Source organism: Sinocyclocheilus grahami, unplaced genomic scaffold, assembly GCF_001515645.1.
Source record: "Sinocyclocheilus grahami isolate Dianchi unplaced genomic scaffold, SAMN03320097.WGS_v1.1 scaffold491.1, whole genome shotgun sequence".
Taxonomy (NCBI): Eukaryota; Metazoa; Chordata; class Actinopteri; order Cypriniformes; family Cyprinidae; genus Sinocyclocheilus; species Sinocyclocheilus grahami.
Window position 1 is genome coordinate 428,975 of NW_015505670.1, and position 13,929 is coordinate 442,903.

General features: G+C 37.2%; 2 protein-coding genes across 5 annotated transcripts in view; both read right to left on the reverse strand.

The window, feature by feature from the left end:
* Positions 1-1,547, reverse strand: part of LOC107554133 (histone acetyltransferase KAT7-like) — a 15,374-nt gene extending 13,827 nt beyond the window's left edge. For all 4 annotated transcript variants that reach the window (XR_001605033.1, XM_016236545.1, XM_016236544.1 and 1 more), the window contains exon 1: positions 1,325-1,547. Coding sequence is in view for 3 of the 4 variants with exons in the window: in XM_016236545.1 (XP_016092031.1) it covers positions 1,325-1,339 (15 nt within the window). In the remaining variant the exon portion in view is untranslated. The remainder of the gene's footprint in view (positions 1-1,324) is intronic.
* Positions 1,548-2,759: 1,212 nt separating this feature from the next.
* LOC107554093 (glucose-6-phosphatase-like) lies at positions 2,760-5,466 on the reverse strand. The gene is made up of 6 exons (XM_016236478.1): positions 5,252-5,466; positions 4,956-5,065; positions 4,759-4,858; positions 4,206-4,321; positions 3,736-4,066; positions 2,760-2,946 (listed from the first exon to the last, which is right to left on the reverse strand). Exons 1-6 carry the CDS (start codon positions 5,464-5,466, stop codon positions 2,760-2,762), a joined length of 1,059 nt encoding a protein of 352 aa, XP_016091964.1.
* Positions 5,467-13,929: the final 8,463 nt, after the last annotated feature.

A 13,929-nucleotide genomic window follows, 5' to 3' on the forward strand; every position in this document is an offset into this window, starting at 1 on the left:
GTTTGATTGCATCATATAATAATTGCTGTTAATAGTGTTCATCGTCTGTTTGATTACGTCTTTAATTGATTTTTCTGTACATTTCTGCCATATGTACATTAACTGACAGTCACCACTGATAAGCTACCACTAAATATTGTAGAAACTTAATTTGCTGTAAAGTTGCTTTGCAACGATTTGTATCGTGAAAAGCGCTATACAAATAAACTTGAATTGTTAGTTCATCTTAGCTCAGACTGAATTTGAACAGATTCAACTTTTGATTTCAATAATGTATTAGTAAATGTTGGAATGAACATGAACTAAGCTTAATAAATGCTTTAGAAGTATTTTTAGTCTATCTTTTAGTTCATCTTAACTAGGTAATAATCTAAGGTTAACCAATGGAACCTTATTGTAAATCTTTTTTATTGCTATACAGATACTGAAACAAATGAGAAAAATTTACTTTTAAAAGGATGGCAAGCTTTTTTATGAAAATTCACTTCAGATAACAGATAACCCTGTTAATTAGGGTAATTTGACATTAACAAAAATCAGATAGTGCCACCTGACCTGTGAAAATATGTTTCTCATTTTAATTACACAGTGTCCCAGAAGGTGCTGCATGGGGTTCACTAATACCTTAAACTAATGATCTGCATAATATAATGTAATAATGTTTATATTATAATTATAACTTTATTATATTATATTCAAAAACATGAAACTATACTAACAAAGTGTTACTGAGAAAATCTTTTTTTTTACACTGTGGTCACTGGTTTGGTTGAATCAAAACATTTTAACTAGGTTAACATATGGGTGTACAATGACCCAAATTAGAAAAAAAGGCCTTTGGGCTAAGATGCTTTTAACACCCTTGTAGCTAATTTCAGGACCTCCCTCACTCCCCATTATTCCCTCCTGACAGTAAATATTGCTTTATCAGCATGTATGAAAACATGACGTGATATTAGGTAATTACAATGACTTGGGAAAAAAAGACCATATTTTAGCCTTTTTCCTTGTATCACAAAAACAAATGTCTGAATTGAAGGCACAATAAATATGAACTATTTGTGTATGCGTTTATTACATACGTGAAACCACGTATTATGTAATTACACAGAGCCGTAACTTTACCATTTTTGCTACCGTCTGCACATTGCACACACAAACAATTAAACTAGTCATTTGGGTTTGGTGACTGCGACTGCTGGATCTCGAGTATGTGTGAAACGAGCAGGTGAAGGCTGGTTACACATGAACACGCAGGTGCGAGATGCTGAGAACCAGCTCTATACAGGCACGTACGCAGCTGGCCTGTAGGATGCAGTCATACCTTCCGCCGCGGCATAGCGCTTCTCCGCGCCTCTCGCTCCTGCAGCCGAGTCACTAGGTTCAGTTTCTGCTGGATTTCTTAATGCAGTTTGATCGACTAAACCTGTCGAAGGCCGCTTAAGTGATGCATCCCTGTGGAAGTGAGGGAAACATTAATTTGGTACAAGGAAACACTGCTTCATCACTGACAGGCACGGTCACGACTGACTCGCGTCTGTTTACACTCTCCACTTCCGGTACAAAATTCTACTGTAAAGGTCTCACGGAAAATGATAAACAGGAGGAAGTTACCATTCTTTTAAACAGACATGGATGATTTATTTATGATTACCCTATTTTTAGCTGATTACAAATGTTTATCAAGTAAAACACAAATAAGGGCAAGTATGGCTCGTGTTGTGCAGTTCCTGTGGTAATAGTTCTGTCGCTAGATGGCGGCACTAACATCACTGATGAAGACATTTTAGCCTATTTGAAGCATTTCATCATCGAGTTGGAATTTTCTGAAGGTTTCTGCAACCAGATGTCCATTTTTTAATAAATACATTGTGCGTTTCATAAAATAATTACAATAGATGAACACTTTATATTGTTTTTAGACTGTAACATTTAATACAGCAGTTATAATTTATGCAAAACTTGAAGTTGTGTAATAAGCTACATCCCCCTGTTATTATGTACAATAGTTCAAGCTCAATTAAAAAAAAACAGTTTGATTCATAATATCTTTCAGCATAGGTTTATTTTTGAAAATCAATGTCTCTATAGGCACATTGCACAACATTTGCCAATTATAGAGGGGCATGTTGTCACTATATGGGGTTAGTTGTTACAACTAAACCTGCCATTGAACAGTGTAAAAATTATAAAACACAAACAATTTATCACAGCATAAATATAAAATGTAACACAAAAATATCAAACAATAGTGTCATCACTGAATCATCAATGAACTGACTTTAGCTGGAAAAATAACTCTTTGTTATTGTCCTCTTGCATTATTGACAAACTATTTTTGTATGTTTGACACTGTAAAGCTGCTTTGACACAATCAGTATTGTATAAAGTGCTATATAAATAAAGTTGACTTGACCTGACGGCCAGCAAATATTATATAATGTACTATATCATAAATGTACATACATTTTGACTGAAAACTATATAGTTAATCAGATATAGCTCTTCCATTGTGACATTTAAATTATTTAATATATTAAATCATATTTTACATTAATTAATTATATATATATAGCATTGGATATTCCTGACGATATCTCTGCATGTCTCAGTTTGCATACATTATAATCAAAACATATAAAGTAATCTTTGGTTTTCTAAAATAATACTTTGAAATATTTCAAAACAGGTAACCAGAGGAAAATAGTAAATCGAGACTTAATTGCCAAAAATACAATCTCATGATGTGTTTTCTGAGTTTAATATGCTTTCATTCTGTGGTATACATTTGCTAATGTGCTTACGCAGTAAGGTACAAAACGTATTGTGGTTAGAGGCACAGCGGCACTCTTACAGAAAGAAAGTGCATAGAAGAGCGCATGAGTGCTTGTGGGAGGTCTGAATGAATCTAAGAGGCTCAGGAGTGGCAGTGTTGCTGCTGTACAGATCAGTCCAGTGTTGGGGGTAACGCATTACGAGTAATGCGAGTTACGTAATCAGATTACTTTTTCAAGTAACTAGTAAAGTAACGCATTACTTTTTAATTTACAAGAGAATATCTGAGTTACTTTTTAAAATAAGTAACGCAAGTTACTTTTTTTTCTCCAATTTATTGACTGACAGCTCTCCTGTCCCCATGTTGAGAGAAATCAGAAGATGTTACTGTAGTTCTGAAATAAATATGAATATGCATTAATTAATCTCACTCACAAAAGAAACACAGATTCAGTATTCCTCAAAATTAATAAAAATAATGCAACTCAGAATATGACGCAAACCTGCAATAATTAAACGTTAAACAACACAAATATCCTTTATGTATTTAATCCCATTCTATTAACCAGTGTCTTTGCTTCTGACCTTCGATGATCCAGATCAACCATACTAATAAGCACAAATTACTCTAGACAAACATTTGTGTGTCTTTTTTTATTGCTGAAGTATGTTGAAATTTCTTCTTCTGCATTCTACTGTACGGACGTAAATGTACTTTCCCTTCAGCCTGAGGCTTATTCATTTCACTTTTGGTGTGAAAAGGCTTTTATATTTGGCAAAAATAGAACTTTTTTTATTTTAAAAACAAACAAGCAAGCCCAGTCCAGATTTAAAAAGTAATGCAAAAGTAACGTAACGCTTTCCATAAAAAGTAACTAAGTAACATAATTAGTTACTTTTTTATAGAGTAATGCAATATTGTAATGCATTACTTTTAAAAGTAACTTTCCCCAACACTGGGTCAGTCTGTAAATGGTGCGGTTTCCACAGCTCTTGTTTTTTTCCAGATCACCTTGAATAGGCAAATGGAGGCTCAGCCCTAGGCCGAACAGGGCCCTGGTGTTGCGGAGGAGGCCAGCGAAGGGTGTGGTGTCCAGATGGACCCATTCAGGCTGATTGCACCACTTCTGTGCCTTCATTAGACTCCAGTAGGGGTCTATTGAAGGAGCATCCAACAGTGCATAAGGTCCCAGCGCAATGAACACAAGACAGAGGATGGTGTGCACATAATTCTTTAAGCTTGCTGAATAGATCCAGGACACTCTATTAAAAGCCTTGGCTACAGCGATTCCTGTATAGTGAAAGTGAACAATTAATTAAGAAACTGTATGCTGAAACCAGAATAAGAGTAAGAGAAGTAAGAGATCTTATTCATCTTGTATGTAATTTTGAATGGCAGACTAATATGGAAAATATACAATGCAACTGACCCGAGACAACTCCCGCAATGACCTGGTGTGGGAAATGAGCTGCAATGAAGACTCGAGAAAGACTGACATAAACCTGCACACCCCAGAAAAGGGCCCAAAGAAGACCATGCAAGCACCTATTATATGGCACAAATGCAAAAGAAAGAAAATGTTTATTATTAATATTAAACAGCAAAACGCTGACATGAAGAACCTGGTTATTTTTTAGAATGACATTCAATATCTACTTGACTAATTGGCCCATCATCTACCCAAAATAAACTGCATTTTTAGTAATATACAACTTGCTATGGTGATGACAGACAGAACAGAGCTGCTAAGATAAATGAGTTTACAAGTAACTAATGAAGTATTTCCTTCTGACTGGAGACTGTAAATGTAGTGTAGATTGTGTTGTGCAGGTATTTTCTTTCCTTCCTTTTTATCTCTCAATTATTCTGGATGATTTCTTGTGTCTGAAGAGCATTTCCATGCATTCAGTCTGGTATCATCTTGTAAATGAAGATGATATCTGTGTACTATATAAAAATATAAACAGGATATAATCACTCACCATCTTTTTAAGTGGTCACATCCCTGCAAATTCGGCAGCAGTGAAGTGATCATTGCATAGTAAACCCCTGCAGCTCCCATCGTATGACCAGAGGGACTTCCTAGAAGAGCGGACAGAAACTGCTGTGAAATCTGCTTCCGATTTAGTGTGTTGGTTGGTCTATATAAATACAATGAGAAACATAAGGAGACGCTCACCAGGGCCAGTCTCGCAGGTCATGGGGAACTGATTGATTTGTGGTACAGTCAAGTTGCCATAATAAACAGTTTCTTTAACCCACCAATAAGGACGCTCGCCAAACATAAGCCTGTTTAGTTATTTAATAAATAAATCTGATTAGGACCGGTGAAGATAAATTTATTACATATAGGCATCCAATATTGAGAGAAGGCTTTATTTGTGAATGATTATTCTATTATTTATCCATTCAATCTGGCTACAAATACTTCTTTCAACATTTTTAGATATTTACAGAAACAACAACAATGCTTACCACTTGAGGACTAAGTTGAGCCAGTCTCCCACAACTGCAACCCAGACCAGCTTCACTCCCACTGCTGTTTGTAGGTGGAACCAGATGGGAAAAAATAATAAAAATGTACGCATGTCTGCCACTGTAGACACAAAGGTAAACCAGCTTTGGGCATGTCCATAATGCATCTGCAGGTATAACGTACTGCTGATCCCATAACCATACAAGACTTCCATTACTACTGTCGGTCCGTTGTAAAACAGCAATATTACGAATCCTCACTCACGTTCTCGGTCTTTGGGTAATGTTGTGAGTCTTATCAGGCACAAGTCACTATTTGTAAAATCTCTTCATTTTGTTTTCAGTGTCTTGAATCCGGATTGGCATCCCAGCGACGTCTTGCATGAGTTCAGGATGCTCCTTTTATCCCTCCACTCAGTTGCCTGGTCACTGGGCACCACCTGAGCTTTGGACTCTCAGGTGTAAACAGAGGGAACATTGTCTCCAAACATTAAAGTGTGGTCATTAAAGGGGGCCTGTGCCGTGCATGTGAGTGAAGTGGCTGGTTTTGGGGGCTAAATGTAGCTCTCGATTACGAGAAAGACACTCACTAGTTGAATGAGGTCATGTGCATGGCCACATAGGACTCTTGACTGTTCTCTAAGGTTGTTTTGTTAATATGAAAAATGTGTTTATGTAATGTATTTATTATGTGTTTTTAATGTGTTTGTGTTTTATTTATATAAACGTCATAAGCGTAAATCTCTTTTACTGCATTTATTGTGTTTGATCAAAAAATTGTTGTTTAAAAGTACATCATTTATTTCAAATAGGAATCGTTTGAAACATTATAAATGTCTTTACTGTCACTCTTGATCAATTTAATGCATCCTTGCTGAATAAAAGTTTTTTTTTTCCCCTCTAAAAAAACATACTGACCCCAAACTTTTGAGCGGTAGTGTATACATACGTATGTAACATGTAATGTGTATTGAAATTTAGGGGGAAATGATGTGTTTTGACAAGAAACTGGCACAAATATTGAAGTAAAGATAATTACATAAAATGTTATTCTAGTTTACCGTAGCTCAGTCAGTCCTAGTTTCCAGTTGTGTGGCCATCAAATGAAGAATTAGCAAGATATTATTAGAATTTTACCGATTCCTTCATATGACACGGTTTACCTTGAATTGACATAATGATTAATTTCCAGTAACCTCTGGAGGCCTGTTTGTGCGAAGCCTCACGCCTCTGTGAGATGGCAGATTTTCCATGGGCTTCGACTCAGAACGACTAGAACGACTCAGCCATGTGGAAAAACAAAGATGGAACATGTCCAGAGCAGACTGTAAACAAGAACACTAGCTGCAGGGTGTTAAGAGCTTCATAATGTTTACAGATGCCATATCGACCTATTAGCCTAGTCATGTGCAATATATACAGTATGTACTGATGGACATTCTACTACCATGATCAAATGGCTGATTTGTGTTGTCATCATGCAATTTAGCATGTTTTGCATTGTGAGTTCTGCTGTTAAACATGCAATCTTGCATTTAAGTCTACTGTAGTTCAACAGTTCTGGTGAACCAAATGTAGCTCACAAGAAGACATGCAGAAGGTGCACAGTTCTTTAAGGGCAGTGCAATCTCACGCCCTCTGGTCATGTCCAATCTCAGAAGTCTTTCCCCCCTGAAACCAAAAAACAATGGTCAGTTCCTGTGGGCTTACAGCTTTGAAAATAAATACTGTATGCTGTTGAGTATGTGCGCATTATGTATATGCTGGTCTAAAAAAGGAGATATTCTAGTGAGAAAGGAGGTAATCATAAATAAAACAAAGTAGATTGTATATTTAACATCTGTTTTAGAGCATGTTGTAAGCAGATATGTTAAGATAGTAAAGCAGTAATGTTGTAGCCTATTTGATTTAGTCAATTATGCATACATCTGAACTCTATATGTTTTGTTTGTTTACTTGTGTGTTTGTTTATGCATATCATCATCGATCATGAATCCAAAATAATGTTTTATAATGATAAAAAAATAAAAAAATCTGGGTTGTTTTAAGTTAATTTTCATATCATCGTGTGGTCTTCTTTATACACGCAGCCTTTGACTTTGGTTTAGAGGTCTGCATTCCCGCGGCTCTCCTGAATAAAACGCGGTAGCGGTCTTGCATGAGTTCAGGATGCTCCTTTTATCCCTCCACTCAGTTGCCTGGTCACTGGGCACCACCTGAGCTTTGGACTCTCAGGTGTAACCAGAGGGAACATTGTCTCCAAACATTAAAGTGTGGTCATTAAAGGGGGCCTGTGCCGTGCATGTGAGTGAAGTGGCTGGTTTTGGGGGCTAAATGTAGCTCTCGATTACGAGAAAGACACTCACTAGTTGAATGAGGTCATGTGCATGGCCACATAGGACTCTTGACTGTTCTCTAAGGTTGTTTTGTTAATATGAAAAATGTGTTTATGTAATGTATTTATTATGTGTTTTTAATGTGTTTGTGTTTTATTTATATATACGTCATAAGCGTAAATCTCTTTTACTGCATTTATTGTGTTTGATCAAAAAATTGTTGTTTAAAAGTACATCATTTATTTCAAATAGGAATCGTTTGAAACACTATAAATGTCTTTACTGTCACTCTTGATCAATTTAATGCATCCTTGCTGAATAAAAGTTTTTTTTTTCCCCTCTAAAAAAACATACTGACCCCAAACTTTTGAGCGGTAGTGTATACATACGTATGTAACATGTAATGTGTATTGAAATTTAGGGGGAAATGATGTGTTTTGACAAGAAACTGGCACAAATATTGAAGTAAAGATAATTACATAAAATGTTATTCTAGTTTACCGTAGCTCAGTCAGTCCTAGTTTCCAGTTGTGTGGCCATCAAATGAAGAATTAGCAAGATATTATTAGAATTTTACCGATTCCTTCATATGACACGGTTTACCTTGAATTGACATAATGATTAATTTCCAGTAACCTCTGGAGGCCTGTTTGTGCGAAGCCTCACGCCTCTGTGAGATGGCAGATTTTCCATGGGCTTCGACTCAGAACGACTAGAACGACTCAGCCATGTGGAAAAACAAAGATGGAACATGTCCAGAGCAGACTGTAAACAAGAACACTAGCTGCAGGGTGTTAAGAGCTTCATAATGTTTACAGATGCCATATCGACCTATTAGCCTAGTCATGTGCAATATATACAGTATGTACTGATGGACATTCTACTACCATGATCAAATGGCTGATTTGTGTTGTCATCATGCAATTTAGCATGTTTTGCATTGTGAGTTCTGCTGTTAAACATGCAATCTTGCATTTAAGTCTACTGTAGTTCAACAGTTCTGGTGAACCAAATGTAGCTCACAAGAAGACATGCAGAAGGTGCACAGTTCTTTAAGGGCAGTGCAATCTCACGCCCTCTGGTCATGTCCAATCTCAGAAGTCTTTCCCCCCTGAAACCAAAAAACAATGGTCAGTTCCTGTGGGCTTACAGCTTTGAAAATAAATACTGTATGCTGTTGAGTATGTGCGCATTATGTATATGCTGGTCTAAAAAAGGAGATATTCTAGTGAGAAAGGAGGTAATCATAAATAAAACAAAGTAGATTGTATATTTAACATCTGTTTTAGAGCATGTTGTAAGCAGATATGTTAAGATAGTAAAGCAGTAATGTTGTAGCCTATTTGATTTAGTCAATTATGCATACATCTGAACTCTATATGTTTTGTTTGTTTACTTGTGTGTTTGTTTATGCATATCATCATCGATCATGAATCCAAAATAATGTTTTATAATGATAAAAAAATAAAAAAATCTGGGTTGTTTTAAGTTAATTTTCATATCATCGTGTGGTCTTCTTTATACACGCAGCCTTTGACTTTGGTTTAGAGGTCTGCATTCCCGCGGCTCTCCTGAATAAAACGCGGTAGCGGTCGATAACTCTGGTGTAATCTGGTCTAACAATATCCTGTTCCCAAAGTCCATTCAGAACAGCATATCTGCGCTTTATTCTTATTACTAAAAAAAAATTGTCCCGCGCAGACCTACTTTGGTTCACCGCTGAACTGCACCGTTTGAACGTGAAGCCCACATCTGGAAATCGTGATCGTGTAGAGCTTGTGCAACTCTGGGAACCTATGGAATTTTAAGCACAAGCCAGAAGACAGTAATCTTTCCGGGATTTCTTGGAATTCTTGCAATACATGATACACTTATCATCCCTCCTGTGAAACTACAGCCTGAGAAAGAAGGCAGAACTTGATAAGTTGATTCTGTGCTCTGTTGAAACACATTTTAACACAGTATTGCAATAATATTCATTAGCTGCATGTACATTTTGCATAGTGTGCAAAACTATATATTTTTTAATGTATTATAGTGCCAAAAGTATTCATTTGCAACCCTTCCTTTGCAGTCCTACATTGTTTTTCTAAGCACTGAAACTAAACATTTTTTTTTTGCATTGGCGTTTGTTGGTGCTTGAATATTAAAGCTTGGATATTAATCCAAACTGCATATTTCCTTTCTTTTTTATTATTACATTTAATTTTGAATGTCAATATTTTTAAATAAAAGTCACAAAGAACAAAATACCTTTTTAAACACTGTATGTGTGAAGATCATAGCAGAATCATGATGTGCTGACATTTGTTTTTCTTCAGGTCTCTCATATTGACAGATATGTCTGTCCTTTGTCAGCGACACCTTGTTCATCACTTTGATAGTCCACTTTAAGTTCACTCCAGCAAGTAACAAACACAGCAGATACTTAAGCATTGCTATGTTTGTTCAGAACACCAGTTTGTCTGTTTGTGGATATAAACTGTTGTGTTATCATTTGTAACGGTTTGAAATGACACGTAAGACAAGTATAAATCTGAGAGATCGCAGCACATATAGGGCTGTGCACAGTGATACATTCTTTAACCTTATAGGGGAGATGGGGCTAGTTGTCATGCAGGGTGGTTGTTACAAAGGCTGTAGGCCTGTCTTACTAATTATAAGGTATTGAGCGAAATGTCCAGTTGCACAAACTGTGTTGGACAGTTCGTGTAGCCCACATTTAGAAATCGTGATCTGTGGGAATGCTGAGAAAGTTAAAGGAGCAGCTGTAGAGCTTGTGCAACTCTTGGAACCTATGGAATTTTAAGCACAAGCCAGAAGACAGTAATCTTTCCGGGATTTCTTGGAATTCTTGCAATACATGATACACTTATCATCCCTCCTGTGAAACTACAGCCTGAGAAAGAAGGCAGAACTTGATAAGTTGATTCTGCGCTCTCTTGAAACACATTTTAACACAGTATTGCAATAATATTCATAAGCTACATGTAAATTTCAGAGAAATAAAATATAAGGTATTGAGCTAAATGTCCAATTGCACAAATTGTGTTGGACAGTTCGGGGCAAGTTGTCTAGGCAGTTTTTATGTGGTTTTAAATGTATGCAATTTATTAAATAGAGTATTTCTTAGCCAAATCAATGGTTTGATATCTTTATATGTTGCTTTGTATATTTTTTGCTGTTGCATAATGATAATGGTTGAAAAGTTCAATACATTTTTGTGGTCCAGCCTGTTAAATAAATAAAAAAAAAAGAGTAAAAAGTATGACTATTAGCCATTGGACTCTCCCCTACAGTATCTCACATAAAGTACATATCACATATACAGTACATCTCTCACATACATCTCATGGGAGGAGAGTAAAGTATGTACAAACTAAGATAACATGACCATAACTGGCATGGCTGCTGCTCTCCAAATGTACCATCTGGAATTCATTGACATCTTGAAAGAATAGCTGTATATGTATCAATGTGTACGTGGGGGGAATGGTGTCTGTTTGTATCACAGAAAGATAGAAATCGAGTTTAAATTGGTTTAATATGTATATCAGTCTTTACTTGCATGTATATACTTTGAAATAAGAGGCAGCTGGGAGATAAACAATCATCAATCCTTGATGAAGTTTAGTGTCCAATGTTAGTTTCCACAATTTATAGCCCTCCGACAGGTCATGCTCTTAATAGGTTTTGTAGCTCTCTTCACGACAACAGACACAGGTTGGTTCTTTAGAACGGGCGTTTTATTCTTAGGGTCGTCTTCTTTATGTCTTTCGCGCCTTTGACGTCTTAACAACCACAACGCCGTGAGAACTGTACACAAGTGAAAACAGTACAACTCAGGGTCCTCTGATGGCTATAAACACTCGAAGTGCATTCATGGTCATTCCTCTTCCTTGGTGGTATACACGCTCATGATGATGTTTCACGATTAAGGCTGACAAATGAGATTTCTTCGGAAGAATTGCAGGATGCTTTATGTCATGATGCAAGGTTGATCGCGATAACCGTCCTCCCACTCGGAGGACACCATTTTTGTCCAAGAAAGCATTTAACTGACGTAACTTGTTGCGTTTGTTCAGAGTGCCATCCTTTTGGAGTTTGAACCTCTGAATATCTTCAGCAAAGGCCTCTTCTTGAACTAGTTTGATGACGATGATTTCTGCTTCCTTTCTTTCTTCAAGACTGGTTGCTTCATTTGTTCTTTGTTGAACTCCTTTGAATTCTCTTACAAACCTCTTCAGCCTGGCAACAGCCCTCACTACTCGAGACCAGTCAGAAAATTTAGTGAATCGATTCACCATTGAATTCACTTCTTTCGTCTTAATTGTGTGAATGTGGGCCTTGCGAAGCTCAGGGTCAGTAATTTCTATTTCTCCCACCGTTTCCTCTTCATGTGGAAGATCTCTCTGCCACAGAAAGTCAGGCCCTTTCAGCCAGTATGAATCTTTCAGCTGAGCTGCACTAAGCCCTCTTGAGGCGTGGTCGGCAGGGTTGTTTTCGGAATTAACATGTCGCCGTTGTTTAGGGCATGTACTAGACCTTATGCTTTGAATTCGGTTGGCTACGAATGTGTGAAATCTCCTGGCATCGCTGTTCACATAGCCGAGGACTACTCTAGAGTCAGTCCAGTAATACTCTTGCAAGTTTTCAATCTCTAGCTTTGCAGAGATTGGGCATTATGAACTTGACTTGTAACTGGTATAGATTGTGGAATGAATGGAGGACTTGAGGCTTGGAGCACTTGGGTCGTGGCTGGCAGAGACTGAGGAATGAAGGGAGGACTTGTGAAAGTAGGAATTTGAAGTTCTCCAGCTGATTCAGCATCATGCAGCGAATCAATCGCATCAAAATTTCCTTCCACTTGATCATAGACCTTTACTCGAGCTCTGGCAGCGTTCAACTTCTTCACTTCTTCTAAGCGTTCAAGCTTTCTTTGCTTGTCCTGCATTGCTTGTTTTCTAGCCAGGTCCTCAAATTCAAATTGTGCTAAACGTTGTCTACTTTCAACCTCTAGCCTTTGAAGTTCTGATGTTTCTCTTTTTTGTTCCTCCAAAACTGCCAAAACTTCCTGAGATGCAGCAGCTTCAGCCACAGCTTCGTTTCTTTTGACTGAGTGAATGCTAGAATGGGTTGAACTGCATTTTGATTGCTGAGACAGTGGTCTTGATAAGGAGCCTGTCGAGTCCAATATTGATCCAACATCAGGCCAAGGTTCTTTCTCTACATCTGCCGCATGTCCTTCACGTTGCCTTTGTGCTCTTCTAACAATAAATCCTGAAAGCGATATGCATGCATCAATCCTACGTCGCAGGTCTTGTTCAGGAGTCTGCACTCGACGTAGCTCTTCATAAATGGCCTTGGTTTGGATTCCTTATCTGTTCAGCTGCCAAACAAGGCCTGTGTTATGCATGCGTCTACTGTTGGCTAAAACGGAATCTGAGGCTTTAATTCAGTAGAGCTGAACTGTCTCCTACAAGGATAGAGGACATGTGTAACAGGCCAAACAATTAATCCAAGGAGAGACAGAAAGCACTATTAATTGATTGCAGATGAACTGGTAGAGCATGGCGATAGCAATGCTAAGGTCAAGGGTGACATTCTCAGTGTACTGAAAAATGTATCTTGTCATGATTTGAAAGTTGCTCTTAAGCAGCAAGAGGGGAATATTTTCAGTGAATAACAACAAATTTCAATCTGTTCTTATCATATTCAGAAGACTTGGAATATAGTGCATATGGACTATAGTCATATGGACTAATTTAACAAAGTTTTAATGTTGCTTTTTTTGGAACTGTTGAATAGAAAACACCTGCATGAAAGTTCTTTAAAATTCTACTTTGTGTTCCACAGAAAAAAATAACAGCATACAGATTTAGAACACAAGTGAGTAAATGGTATATGCAAGTTGCTCTAGTGTGAACAGTTGTGTTAATGATTGTTTTTTAAACAAACATTTTGTTTAAAACACATGTAACATTTGTTGTGTCACCGAGCAAGTGATGGATTTCTTCAATAGAGTCAATGAAGCTCGAGAAGCAGAGTTCCAGAAGTCAAAATAAGACTTTATTAAACAAAGAAACAAAGCCGACATAACGGTAACCACATCTAATTTTCTGTCTGTCTGCGCATCCATTTTATATCTTTCTTTCCAACCAAATTAGGTAGTTCTGGTTTTTTATTGGTTATGCCTGTCTGGTTCGCCACAATTAATTACTAGTCCACTTGGTCCAATTTTTAATGGTGGAATTTGGCCAGATCAGCCATTTAAAAAAAAAAAGTTTACTCCGCTGCTTCCTATTGGTTAGCGGTGGTCACATGAGACATACATCAAACCTG

Coding starts and splice junctions, on each gene's coding strand:
- LOC107554093 (XM_016236478.1), bottom strand. CDS start 5,466: ATGGAAGTCTTGTATGGTTATGGGATCAGCAGTACGTTATACCTGCAG. Junction 4,859..4,955: donor GACCTGCGAGACTGGCCCTG/GTGAGCGTCTCC, acceptor CCGCTCTTCTAG/GAAGTCCCTCTGGTCATACG. Junction 4,322..4,758: donor TGTGACCACTTAAAAAGATG/GTGAGTGATTAT, acceptor GCCATATAATAG/GTGCTTGCATGGTCTTCTTT.